We start from the raw sequence: 14,809 nt of genomic DNA, 5'->3' as shown, positions 1-14,809 counted from the left end.
CAAAGATACTTAGGAACCTTAGTTTGAAAACTTAGGGCTCTAGCAACTTCAAGGAGATGTTTGTTTTTCCTTTCAGCCACCCCATTTTGTTGAGGTGTATTATTACACGAACTTTGGTGTACAATTCCTTTCTCAGAAAAAAAATTCCCTAACACATTGTTAAATAATTCCTTTCCATTATCACTTCGAAAAATTTTAATCTGAGTTTGAAATTGTGTTTGAACCATGTTATAGAAAGTTTTAAACACAATTTCAGCATCTGATTTCTCTTTTAAAAGGAAAACCCAAGTGACCCTAGTATGATTATCAATAAAAGTAATGAACCAATGCTTTCTAGAAAGAGTTGTTACTCTAGAAGGACCCCAAACATCACTGTGAATCATGGTAAATGGTTTTGATTTTTTATATGGTTGGGACGGAAAAACAACACGATTATGTTTTTCTAATTCACAAGATTTACACTTAAAACACGAATAATTTTTATTCATGAATAACTTGGGAAATAGATGCTTTGAATATTGAAAGCTAGGATGTCCTAACCGATAATGCCATAACAAAACTTCACTATCACTAGAAATGGAGATAGAGCTGAAACAAGTCTATCACTAATCCTTAAAGGGTTAGTTTGCTGACAAATAAGAGATTGTATGATAGGTTAGGAACATGTAGAACATCTTTAAGGTTTAGAGAAGGAGAAATAGACACAGTTCCTTTCCCAGCAATAGTAACAAAGGAACCATCTGCAATTTTAACCTTTTGATTCCCTGCACATGGTGTATATGAAGAGAAGAATTGTGAAGTGCCGGTTATATGATCAGTGGCACCTGAATCTAATATCCAGGAGCCATTAGATTTGGTACAAGCAATGGTTGTAGTGAAAAAATTACCTGACTGGGCTAGAGAGCAGGATGTGTTAGAGTTTCTTAATGATTGAGATTGAAACATTTTATATAAGTGCTCTATTTGTTCTTTTGTGAAAGGAAGAGACTCTGAGGATGATTGCTGCCCTGGATCCAAATTGCTTACTTGAAGCGCGTGGACATCTCCCACTGACTTGTTGTCACTGTTTGATTTTTTCTTCCAACCTACTGGTTTCCTGTGCAGTTTCCAGCAGGTTTCTCGAGTATGCCATGGCTTTTTATAATGATCACACCAAGGCCTTTGCTTTCCTCCTCGTTTATCTCCGTCTACGTCTGCACCTCGAGCCACAAGAGCGGACCCTTCATTCTTAGTTTTTGTTTCATTAACATTCTTCAACATCACTTGCCGCCGTGCTTCTTCTCTACACATTTCTGAAAAAACTTCTCTTATAATAGGCAAGGGCTTTTGCCCTAAGATACATCTCCAAACCTCATTGAGTTCTTTATTCAAACCAGCCAAGAAGACAAAGACCCGTCCTCTTTCTATCTTCTTTTTGTACTGAGCATTGTCACTCGGACTTTCCCATTCTTCTTCTTCAAATAAATCCAGCTCCTGCCAAACAGCCATCATCTCATTATAATAAGTAGTTACTTCACGCTTACCTTGTTGCATCTTCCACATTCAGGTATTCAATTCGAATAGTTGTGAATGATTGTTCAGATCTGAATAGGTTTCCCTAACAGCTTCCCACACATCACGAGCAGTCGGTAGGAACATGAATGATTTTCCAACCACAAGATCCATAGAGTTGATCAACCAGGCGGTAACCAAAGAATTTTCAGAATGCCACTGCCTGTACTTTGAATCATCAATGGCTGGCGGTTTTACTTTGCCATTCAAATAGCCGAGTTTCCCTTTGTCGTCGATCACCAACCACACGGACTGAGACCACTCAAGATAATTCTTTCCATTCAATTTGTGAATGGTAATCTGAAGAGAATTCTCAGAGAGAGAGATGGCCGCTGACTGAATACCTCCCTCCAAAGATGTCACACCACTGGTAGCATCCGAAGAGGCTAAACCAGAGCCAATCATAGCGGCCTTAAAATTCATGATCGGACCCTAAAGCTCTGATACCATGCGGCAAAATAAAGAGGAAGAGAAGAAGAAATGAAGAGGGAGAGAAGAAGAAACACTTTTGTATTGATAATGTGTTGATAAAACATGTTGAGCATACAACTTAAATAAGAAAAGATAGGAGAGACAAACTCCTAGGATCTCTCTCAATTACTCCTAGAATTTCTCTCAATTATGGATTGATTAAATTATTTCCTTAATCCTAGGATATGACTTTCCTAATTTTGTTCAAATCTAATCTTTCCTAAATTTATTCAAATCTGTAATCAATCAAATCAAATCTTTCTAAATTTGCAGAAAATCATATCTTTCTTAATTTGCCGCAAATCATATATTGTTGACAGTTTTTCTAATTGTCTTGCCACTCTAGCTGGAATTCTAAAGGTTGATAAGAAATAGACTAGGAGGTTTGCTAGAGTTGCTCTAATCAGGGTAATTCTCCCACCTATGGATAAATTATTCCTCTTCCAAAGTGCTAACTTCCTTGTAAACTTCTTCACCACTGGCTTCAAAAAGACTTTTGATCTTGGATTCCCTCCCAAAGGTAATCCTAAGTACTCCAATGGCCACTGTTTGACCTCACACCCTACACACTCAGCTAGCTTGCTCACACTTTCATCTACCAAGTTAATCCCTGTTATATAACTTTTTCCCCAATTTACCTTAAACTTGGAAAGTGATTCAAAGGAAGTAATGAGCTAACACAAATTCCTTATACTCTCTTGATTGCCTCCCTTGCAGAATAAAATGATGTCATCTACAAACTGCAAATGAGTAACTTTCACATCAAGTCTTCCTACCATCTATCCTCTAAAAAGGTTTCTCTATTCAGCCTTCATAATCGTCCTACTTAGGACATCAGCAATTAAAGTGAAAAGGAAGGGGGAAAGGGGATCCCCTTGTCTCAATCATCTTTTCGTTGGAAAGTAATCCCTAGCTACACCATTAATCATGATCTAGTACTGCACTGAACTAAGGCATCTTTTCATCCACATCCTCTACCTCTCCCCTAACCTGATTCTCCCCATAATTTCTAGAAGACAAGACCACTCCACAAAGTCATAAGCCTTCTCTAAATCCAACTTGCACACCAAGCCCCTCCTCCTCCTCTTCTCTGCTACACATTCATTTGCTACCAATACATGGTCGATTATCTGTCTTCCTTCAACAAAGGCACCTTGATGTTGTGAGATGACCAAAGGTAACATCTTTTTTAGTCTCCTTGCTAAGACCTATGCTATAACCTTATTGTTCAGAAATCCTTTGGACTTTTTGCTTCCTTGTTTTCGGGAATTAGGGCAATGAAAGTTGAGTTTATACCTTGAGAAATCACCTGTCCAATGTTGAACTTGTTGAACACTTCCAACAAGTCTCTTTTGATAAGATCCCAACACTCTTGATAGAAAGCTAAAGAGAAAAGTGCCTCTTTGATTTCTTGTATAGAAAACTCCACCTCCAAGGCTGCAGCCATAGCTTCAAGCACTTTATTACATTGAACATCTCATAGGAAATGGCTCCTCTCCCCTTGACTCTGGTAGATATTCCTAAAATGATCCACAAAAACCTCGATAATCTCCTCCTCCCTGGTCATCTCATGGCCATCCACTTCTAGCCTAGCAATTTGATTATCTTCTTCTCCCATTGGGTAGAGAGTGAAAAACTTTGTATTGCCATCCCCCTCTAACACCACTTGCATCTAGATTTGCCTCCAAGAAATCTCTTTCTTCCTAAGTACTTCTTCTAACTCACATTTTAACTTCCACCTTTCCTCTCTTTCCTCATCACTCATAGTTCTAAGAGCTTCTTTCTTATCTAGCTTCTCAATCCTTGACATAATTTCTTCTTTGATCTCCTCCACTTTACGAAAAGTATCCTTGTTCCATGCCTTATTTTCTCCTTTAGACTCTTAAGCTTCCTCAAGAAGTTAACCCCTTTCTTCAAGCCTCTACCCCTACCTCCTGCCACCAACGTCTAAGCTTTTCTACAAAGGTAGGATCCTCCAGTCACGTGTTTTCAAACCTAAATGGTGAGGGGTCCCCTTGAGCTAGGCAAATAGGGCAATGATCCAAAGTCACTGTCACCAAAGCTCGTGAAATTAGATCATCTGACAAGACTTCCCAATCCATTGAAAAAAGGAATATGTCTAATTTAGAACAAATTGGGGAGTTTTGAAAATTTGACCAAGTCAAGTCAGCTTGTAACAATGGTAACTCTTTCAGTTCAAATAGGTTTACAAACACATTAAGCTTCCTCACACTTGTGATTCTTTGGCTTGTAACAATGGAACAGATTAGCATTTGGAAATGTGGCAACAAGGAAAGTAGAAATTTTAAAAAAGATGGCAGATTGGGACGGGGTGGAGGAGAGGAATGTGTTGACAAGAGAATATGGGGGAGCTAAATAATGTAATTCATGAACAGGAAGTTATGTGGAGACAGAACTCTAGTGCTTTGTGTCTGATAGAAGGAGATAAAAATATTTCCTTTTTTAGTGCAAGACAAGACAAAGGAGGAGGAGAAGCTTATGTTCAAATTGGAAGAAGGGGAGAGAGCTAGTGATGATCCAAAGGAAATTGTAGAGACAATTAGAAGCCACTATATGAATTTGTTTAAATCCTCTTCAAGTAAGAGATGGTTTTTTGGGAGATTGGTGAGGGTGTGAGGGATTGATTAGAAAGATGGTTTGATGAATTAGAGGTGTGGGAGGCAGTAAAAAAGATGAAGGGTGGCAAGGCTCTGGAACCAGATGGGTTCAATCTTTCTTTCTAAAAGTTGTTGGAATATTGTCAAGGAAGATGTAATGGGAATGTTTAAGGAGTTTTCGCAAGAAAAGTCATTTGAGAAGAGTGAAAATCAGTGATTTAAAAGGCATGCCTAGGCGCGCATGCGAGGTGCATTTTAGGGTAGGCGCCTCGCCCAGGTCCTAGGCGCAGCACTTTCAAAGGTGCATGCCTGGTGTGCCTGATGCACCTTTTGAAAATTGTATGCTTTTTTGCTTTTTTTTTTAACCTAGCGGCTGGCCTGACCACACCCAAACAAATCTATGTTAATGGGTCATCAATCTCATTTTCAGTGATTGTTAATGGGGTTCTAACTCAGTTTTTTCAGGCATCAAGGGACATACGGCAAGGAGATCAACTTTCACCTTTGTTGAAAGGTTCAATGAGCAAGGGTTCAGAGTTGGGAATGATTGAATATTTGAAGGCTTCAAAGTGGGGAGGGATGGTGTCACTATTAGACATCCTTCAATTTGTTGATGATATTTGATTTTCTTAGATTTTTCAGTTGACCAAGTGCTGAAATTGATGGTGATCCTAGGGACATTTGAGGCATTTGCTAGGAAAAAATTAATTTACAGAAAAGTGTGATGATTGGAGTGGGAGACATTGCTCAATCCTATCTGGAGAGATGTTCTGCATCTTAGGATGCATGGTAGGAGAATTTCCTTTTGCTTACTTAGGATTGCCAATAGGTGCAAAGGCTCTCATTAACTTGGAGAATTTCCTGGATAGAATTGATCAAAGATTGGCAGGGTTGAAAGGAAAATATCTATCCTTGGGGGGGGGGTGGGGGGAAGAATCACTTTGATCAAGTGTGTTTTATCCCACTTGTTAGTATATTACTTATCTCTGCTTAAAATTCCTTGATGGCAAATTCTATTGTAAAAAATGCAAAAAGAATTTTTGTGGAATATCAAAGGAGTGAAGAGGAAGGTTCTCCTAGTAAAGCTGGATTGAGTTTGTAGGAAGAAAGAGGGAGGATTGGAAATTAGAAGAGTGAAGGTGTTTAATATGGCACTACTGGGAAATTGGTTATGGAGGTTTTGGTTAGAGAGGGAAGCTCTTTGGAGGAAAGTTGTGGCTTGTAAATATGGGGTGGTGGATTTTGGGTGGGATACAAAGGAGGTGAGGTTTTAATCTTGTTTCTTTTAAGGTAGGGAATGGCTTGACTGTAAAGTTATGGGAAGATGATTGAACAGGAGTTGGAAAGTCGTGATTTGTGTCCATGTTTATATGGATTAAGCAGGAAGAATATTGATATTTCAGAAAACTTTGAGATATCACAAGCTTGGGTAGTTTGGTGCCCAAATTAGAAGGCTGTTGTTGGATTGGGAGATTGGGAGATTGCGGCTTGTAAATATGGGGTGGTAGATTTTGGATGGGATACAAAGGAGGTGAGGTCTTCCTTAATCTTGTTTCTTTTAATGTGAGGAATGGCTTGACTGTAAAGTTATGGAAAGATGATTGAACAGGAGTTGGAAAGTTGTGATATGTGTCCATGTTTTTATGGATTAATTAGGAAGAATATTGATATTTCAGAAAACTTTGACATATCACAAGCTTGGGTAGTTTGGTGCCCAAATTAGAACGCCGTTGTTGGATTTGGAGATTGGGGAATCTTTTTACTGTGAAAGTTACAAGTGGTTGTGCTGCTGGTTGATAGGAGGGATATAATGTGGTGGAAGGAATCAAGCAATGGAAGGTTTTCTGTTGTCTTTTTACAAAGCTCTTATAAGGAACCAAGTCGAGCGGTCTGAGGTGAAAGGAGTTTGGGGAAACCCTATTCTACCCAAGCTGAAATCTTTTGCTTGGCTTGTAGCTCTGGACAGTATATTGATCTTGGACCGTATTCAAAGTAGATGGTTTCAAATGGCAGTTAGATGCTACCTATGTGAAGATGCTGAAGAGAACTCTTGCATCTTTGTTTTGGTTGTCCCTTCTCAAAATTCATTTGGTTTTTTTTCTTCAGATTATTTAAACCCAAAATGATGGAACCAAGATCGCCAGCAGATATTTTTACTTGTAGGCCCAAGTGAGAGGAAACGTCAAGACAAAGATAATGTGGAGCTGCATTCCTTTTCCATTTGTTGGGAGATTTAGAAGGAAAGAAACAGAAGAATTTTTGAAGATAAAGGCATGAGGAAGGGATCAAATCACTCTCTTGGTCCCTACATGGGAAAAGGATAATGGATTGGGTGCTTATACTTCCAGAACTTGAAGGAATCTCAAAGGAAGATTCTGGTGCTAGTTTTTGGTCTCTCTCCTTTTTTTGGCAATTTTGGTCCCTCTGCTTGGGTTGGAGTCAAGTAGTTAATATCTTTTTTGTAATTTTTTGAGTGATATACTACTTTTTTGGTTTGTTGTAAGAGCTTGTTGGTGATTGTTTTGGAGCAGCTACAGTAGTCCGAACCAGTGAAGAAGGAAGAAGACAAGAGAAAGAGAGAACAGGAGGGTTTAGTCGAACTGATTAATCTTCCATTCAGTCGACCCCCTTGTGTTTATTACGTTTTAATTACACTTACAATGACTAAACTGCCCTCACTTGAGTGTGGGGCAGAGTACTCTAATAAAACAGCCACATAAGCAAAGTACTTAACTGACATAAGATTACTAAATTACCCTTATTCGGCTCACTCTAACACTCCCCCTCAAGCTGGAGAATATATGTCATATAATCCCAGCTTGTTACATAGATGATTCACTTTCCTTGAGTTTAGAGCTTTTGTAAACAAATCTGCCCATTGATCATTCGAGCCCACATGTTCTGTGTTTATCTCTCCAGCAAGGACCTTCTCCCTCACAAAGTGGCAATCAACCTCTATGTGCTTTGTTCTCTCATGAAATACAGGATTGGATGAGATATGGAGTGCAGCTTGGTTGTCACAATACATTCTCATAGGTTATCCATGTGAAACCCAATTTCTTGTAGAAGATTCCTCAACCACACTAACTCACAGGTAGTATGTGCCATGGCCCTATACTCAGCTTCAGCACTACTTCTGGCCACAACCGTCTTCTTTTTACTCTTCCACGTCACAAGATTTCCTCCAAGAAATGTGCAATAGCCCGTAGTAGATCTTCTATCATTCACTGAGCCTACCCAGTCTGCATCTGTATATCCCACTACTTCAAGTTTTCCTCCTGGTTTGTACAATAGTCCACGGCCTGGAGCTCCTTTCAGATACCTCACAATTCTAAGAATTGCATCCCAGTGAGGTATACGAGGGTCCTGCATGAATTGGCTCACCACACTGACTGCAAAGGATATGTCGGGTCTCGTGATAGTTAGATAGTTCAGCTTCCCCACTAGTCATCTATACCTTCCAGGATCTTCAAATACTTCTCCTGTATCACTGCTCAACTTAACATTTGGTTCCATAGGGGTCTCAGCCGGTTTTGCACCTAACAGTCCTGTTTCTTCCAATAGATCAAGAACATATTTTCTTTGGCACAGATTTACACCTTGTTTTGACCTGGCAACCTCTATTCCCAAGAAATATTTCAATGTTCCAAGATCTTTTGTTTGGAAATGGTTTTGCAAAAATACCTTTAATTTGCCAATCCCCAATTTATCACTGCCAGTAATGACAATATCTTCCACATAGACCCCTAATAGAATCTTCCCAGCTTCTGAGTCATAGCTGAACATTGAGTGATCTACCTGGCACTGCTTCATTCCAAAACTCTTCACCACTTCACTGAACTTCCCAAACCAAGCACGCGACGATTGTTTCAACCCATAAATTGCCTTTTTCAATCTCCATACCTTACCATCCTCCCCCTGAGCAACAAACCCAGGTGGTTGCTCCATATATTCCTCCTCCACAAGATCACCATGGAGAAAGGCATTCTTGATATCAAGCTGAAACAGAGGCCAATCATACATAACTGCCAGGGAAATTAGTACATGAACAGAACCAATCTTAGCCACCGGAGAGAATGTCTCCATGTAGTCTACTCCATACAACTGGGAGTAACCTTTAGCAACAAGTCTGGCCTTCAGACGCTCTACACTACCATCTGGCAAGTATTTCACAGTATACACCCATTTACATCCCACAGCATGCTTACCAGGTGGGAGAGTAGTAAGTTCCCACGTTTGAGTATGTTGAAGAGCAGAAAGTTCCTCCTCCATTGCCTGCTGCCAATCAGGTGAACTGAGAGCTTCTTGGACATTGTTAGGTATGGAAATAGAGGATAAAAGGGAAACAAACTGGCGATGTGATGTAGAAAGACGAGATAATGAAACGAAATTGGAAATGGGATGGAGGGTAGAACTGTGTTTACCTTTCCGTAAGGCAATGGGTAGATCAAGGTTTGAGGGTTCAACAATAGGAGCCATGAGAGGATCCGCAGATGAGGTAGAAGCTGGAGGAGGGGCCGGTGCCGTTCGACGTGTATACACTTGCCGGATTGGTGGACGTTCGGTGGTGATCTGCATGGGATGAGGTGATGAGTCTACTCCAACAACAACATCTGGAACTGGATCACTGACAGGGAGAGGAAGAGGAGGTGCGGGTGGAGACGAGGGTGCTTCAGGACTTGAGAAGAAGGGGACTGACTCAAAAAAGGTGACATCAGGACAGACATAGCACTTCCGGGTAATGGGATTATAACACTTGTACCCTTTCTGAGTCCGTGAGTAGCCAAGGAAGACACATTTAATTGAGCGTGCATCTAGCTTGTCTATTCCAGGGCTCAGATTGTGGACAAAGCACACACAACCAAAGACACGAGGAATTAATGGGAATGGAGATAAAGTGGGAAACAAGATAGAGAAGGGGGACCGACCATGAAGAATGAAGGAGGGCATCCGATTAATGAGAAAACATGCAGTGAGTACAGCATCACTCCAAAAACGTTTAGGAACATTCATGTGGTGAAGAATAGACCGAGCAGTTTCAAGAAGCTGACGGTTCTTCCGTTCAGTTACCCCATTTTGTTGAGGGGTGTATGCACATGATGTCTGATGAATAATGCCATGCTGCTCTAAATACTGTTGAAATGAAGTAAGAAAGTATTCACGACCATTATCTGAACGGAGAATTTTGATTGGAACACCAAATTGTGTGCGTATTTCAGCATGGAATTTTTGAAAAATAGAAAACAATTCACTTCTTTCTTTCATTAAGTAAATCCATGTCATTCTTGAACAATCATCAATAAAGGAGACAAAATACTTGTACCCATTATAAGACTCTATTTTGATTGGACCCCAAACATCTGAATGAACCAAAGAAAAAGGACTCAACATACGACTCTCAACTCTTGGACTGAAGGACACACGACGATGTTTCCCAAACTGACATGACTCACATTGCAAAACTGACAAATGACTCAATGACGGGACCAAAATCTTGAGAGCCTTGAGAGATGGATGTCCCAGTTGGCAATGCCATTGTAGAGGAGTAAGCGAAGTCTGAAGAGCAATTGAAGATCCACCACCGTCAAGATAGTATAGTCCACCAGCTTCATGCCCCCCACCAATCTTCTTCCCCGTCTTGAGATCCTGAAAAACACAGGTGGAAGGAAAGAAGGTAACGGAACAGTTAAGAGCTTTGGTTATTTTACTAACAGACATAAGATTGAATGGAAACTTAGGGACATATAAAACAGATGATAAGGGCACAGGAGCCATGTCAATATTACCAACACCACATATGGGAGATGAGGACCCATTGGCAAGTGTAACAGTTTGTGATGTGGAGGTTTCAGAGAGAGAAGAGAACACACCTGGAGTCCCGGTCATATGATCTGAGGCTCCAGAGTCAATAATCCAGGGAGAGGTTTTAGATGACATGCAAGCAATACCTGATTGGGCAAGTGTGGCAGTGGTATGCTGTGAAGTAGTTTGAAGGAACCGTTCATACTCATCACGCGGTACGCTCACCATTTCCCTCCCAGAGGTAGATGTAGATGTGGGATGAGTTCGGTCTGCCGGTTTACTGTCACTGATATCAACCTCACCCGCTACAACATGATTAGCCCATTTAGAGGGAGGTCCATGTAGATCATAACAGAAATTCACTGTGTGTCCCTCTCTACCACAATGAGTGCATTTCCTTGTAGAGTTATTCTTCCCTCTGCCACGACCTCCCCCTGAGTCACGACCACCCCGACTAATCATGGAATTGCCACGGCCTCCTCGGGGAGCATGACCTCCCCCTCTTGTACTATGTCCAACCCCTCGAGCTGTCACAAGTGCGGATCTATCAGACTGTGTGGAGTTCTCTGTCTGTCCCAAAGAGATTCTACGAAGCCTTGAGAATACTTCCTCAAGTGTAGGAAGAGTAGAGCCCCCCAATATTTGGGCTCTAACTGGTTCATATTCCGACTTCAGCCCCACTAAAAATCTTGTAACATCTAGTTGCTCCCTTTGCTATTGCTGAACTTTAATATCTGGAGTAAGGGGGTGATAGACATTGAGTTCATTCCTTATATTCTTCATGTTGGCATAGTACTCTTCTAGTGTTTTGGTTCCTTGTTGTAAATCAAAATACTCCTGATAAAGCTGATACACTCTTGTTGTGTTATCTTGTCCAGAATATAGTTTCTTAGCATGCTCCGATATATCCTTAGCCGTATCAAGAAACATGAAGTTGGCACTAATTTTAGGTTCCATACTATTCCACAGCCAAGTCATGATTTGAGCATCTTCTTGCTCCCAATCATCAAACCCTGGAGAGTCCTCCGATGGCTTTTCATCTCTTACATGCTTTACTTTCTTCTTTGCCTTGAGAAACACTTCCACTGATTTGGCCCATGGAGCATATTTCTCCCCATTCAGCTTAATTGAGGTCATTTGTACCCCTAGGTAGTCGGAGCCATCTCCTATTGCTGCCATTGTACGCTTTCACAGTTGCCTCTAACCTTACTTCTCAGCTACAAGCTGATTGATGTTGTTTACAGTTTGATACTTCAGCACCTATTGCAGCCCCTAAACACAACAGTGGGAGCACACACTTGTTCTTCTTTACACTACTGCTGACTTCACACACCTACGACCCACATAAGCATCACAAGCACCACAACACAACAGTAGGCCCTCTTACAGCCACTCAATAAAAAAAATTGCACATCACAAGCACCACAACACAGTCAAACTGCTACACCCAGTTCAGATTTGTTTAACACACTTAAGAGGGCATTACATGACCACAAGGAGCTTGGCAAGGTCACTGCATTCCACCTTACACCACTCGGCCACCTACAGCAGCCCTAACACCACTCAACAACTCACAGCAGCCCTACACCATTCGGCTACTGCACACACAGCCCTTTTTAGGGCAACAATGAACCTAGTTCTCTAGGTTCTAATCAGTACTAACTGATTCTTGAAGGGTTCCTACCCAGAAATACCAGCAACACAAGAGGACTAAATAACCAACCTTCCTTTGAGAGTATCAGCCAACCATTCACTGCTGAAATCACCTTCCTTGATGAAGAAAACTGTGCGCAGCAGAGAGCAACGAACTGTGATGTCTCAGACCTAGGGCGAACCAGCTCTCTCCATTAACCAACTAGAAACGAAGAGGAGGGTGTCACGAACACAGCTGAGATGCTTTGCAAGCGGAAGCAGGTCAGAAACCTTGCTCTGATACCATGTTTTGGAGCAGCTACAGTAGTCCGAACCAGTGAAGAAGGAAGAAGAAGATGAGGAAGAAGACAAGAGAAAGAGAGAACAGGAGGGTTTAGTCGAACTGATTAATCTTCCATTCAGTCGACCCCCTTGTGTTTATTAGGTTCTAATTACACTTACAAAGACTAAACTGCCCTCACTTAAGTGTGGGGCAGAGTACTCTAATAAAACAGCCACATAAGCAAAGTACTTAACTGACATAAGATTACTAAATTACCCTTATTCGGCTCACTCTAACAGTGATGTCTCGTCACCTTTACAGTTGTACTTTCTCTTTTCTTTAAGATTTTTTTTTTCTTTTTTATTTATTACCAAAAAAAAGAGTGAGGAAAACCCCTTGATAGATGATCATAGCTATCTGAGGTGGGAGCAAGAAAACTGGTAATTATGTCATGGTTAGATGGTTCAATACAGCCACATATCGCTAGGAATATGTTCATTTTGATGCTGAGGAGATGTGGGACAGGGTTACTTTAATGTACAAGTACATAGTATTGTTATAATCTATAGCTATGTAGGGAGGTTAGCAGTCCAAGACAGGGAGAAGTCTAACCATGTATCTCTTCTCTCCAATCTCTTTGAGAAGAGATAAATCACTTGGAGACCCAAATGTGGATAGAACTGCTAGATGGTGAGTAGTACAAGAAGCATGTAGAAAAGCCTAGGGTGTCTGAATTCTTAGTTGGGCTTAATCCTAATTTTGACTTCTAGGCAGCAAATATTAAGCAATTATGTTATGATTCTTTCTACTGCTTCTCTAATCCAATGGGAGGAGAGCCATAGGGTTACTTGCACTTGTAGCTGATCATTTTGCTCTGGTATCCACTAAACCTAAACAGTTAGAGGGGTTCAAGTGACTGAAGGAGAGGAAGTAGTGTCTGGTTATTGTAATTTGTAAGAAGCCAAAGCACACTAGAGACAAGTGCTAGAAATTGCACCTAGAGTACAAATTAGCCAAGTATAAGTGTAGGAAGCGTGGTAATGCATTTATGGCTACTAGTTCAGAGATTTCTACCGCTACTACCTCTATATCTACAAGTTCTAGCCGTGAGGGAACCTTAGCTACTATTGGGACTGATATTGAAAGACTCAATTGCCTTTTAGCACAGTTGGAAAATTGCAGTAGTAGTTATTCTGGATCCATTAGTCCTACAGCTTTTTGCAAAGTCAGGTAACCCTATAGCCTATCATGCCTCTGCACCCACCTCTTAGCTTATTCTTTCAGGTGCATCTGATCACATGACAAGTATGTCTTCATGTTTCAGTAACATTATTTGTCCTCATAAAGAGATAAAATTACAATTACTGATGGAACAAGTTCGAAATGTCTTGTGACATGGAACAAGTTCAATCAGTGTTTTAAAAGGCGTGGTAGGCATATGTGCCTCCAGGCGAGGCGCTCCCAAAACGCCTTGAGGCATATGCCAGAGGCACTGACACCTCTGAGACTTTAGCCTCAGGTGCAAGAGGCGTACGCCTCATGCGCCTCATGCACATCTTATATAAAAAGACAAAAAAAAAAGATAAAAGAAAAAAAAAAGGAATGGGAAGGAAAGGAAAAGAAAGGGAAGGGAAAGAAAAAGGAGAAGAAAAAAAAAGAGAATGAAAGAAAAGGAAAGGGAAGGGAAGAAAAGCTCTCTCGCCTCCGCTTTGACAAGACCCCTCCCCCCCCCCCCCCTTTCAACTAATGTTATGCATCTTTATTCTTCTTAGTATAAAAGATTTTTATTAAAAATAAAGAAAAAATGAGATGCCACCTTCCTCTTCATCCTCCTCCTAACCTCCCTCCTCGTAAGGAAGCTTACGCCTCCTTGTATTCAGAAGGCTTATGCTTCTTGCGTTCTGAACTATGCCTCACGCCTCTAGGTAGTGGAATGCCTTGTGTCACGCCTCCGCGTTTTAAAACATTGAGTTCAATATGAAAATATTTTCTGCTATTCTTTCTGTTAAAGACTAGATTTGTAGTTTATGACTTCCATTCTGTTACTGTTTTCAGGACATTGACCAACCTGCCTTGATTCCACATATAGCAGAAGCAAGTTCTCTTAAATATCCATACGAAGTACTCTTCAGAAGTTTGCACAAGCTTCTAATGGACACTGCTACTTCAGAGTACTCAATAACAAGTTTCATACTTTATTATTGTGTTCTTATTTGTAGTTTTATCCCACTATGTAGCTTGAAATTCTGATCCATCTCTTCTTGTTCTGTAGGTACCTCTTCTGTGATGATTTCTTTGGGGAAGAATCTATATATTATGAAATTTTTGCAGGTGATAATAAATGTTCCTGATCATTTGATCATTGTATTGTTTGTGGGTGGGGGTGTTAAACTTTTTTTATTATTAAAGTGGAAAGAATATCAATGTACGTTTAGAAGGTACAAGGAAATGG

General features: G+C 40.7%; 1 protein-coding gene across 3 annotated transcripts in view; it reads left to right on the top strand.

Moving 5' to 3' along the window:
* Positions 1–14,809, top strand: part of LOC148849241 (vacuolar protein sorting-associated protein 52 A-like) — a 117,336-nt gene that overhangs the window by 95,523 nt on the left and 7,004 nt on the right. For all 3 annotated transcript variants that reach the window (XR_016100870.1, XM_088950290.1, XM_088950289.1), the window contains exons 14-15: positions 14,413–14,528; positions 14,630–14,688. Coding sequence is in view for 2 of the 3 variants with exons in the window: in XM_088950290.1 (XP_088806416.1) it covers positions 14,413–14,528; positions 14,630–14,688 (175 nt within the window). In the remaining variant the exon portion in view is untranslated. The remainder of the gene's footprint in view (positions 1–14,412; positions 14,529–14,629; positions 14,689–14,809) is intronic.

The sequence above is a fragment of the Nelumbo lutea genome, chromosome 6 (assembly GCF_056320005.1).
Source record: "Nelumbo lutea isolate HS-2025 chromosome 6, American lotus-T2T, whole genome shotgun sequence".
Classification (NCBI taxonomy): domain Eukaryota; kingdom Viridiplantae; phylum Streptophyta; class Magnoliopsida; order Proteales; family Nelumbonaceae; genus Nelumbo; species Nelumbo lutea.
This window is presented reverse-complemented; position numbering and strand designations above follow the sequence as displayed.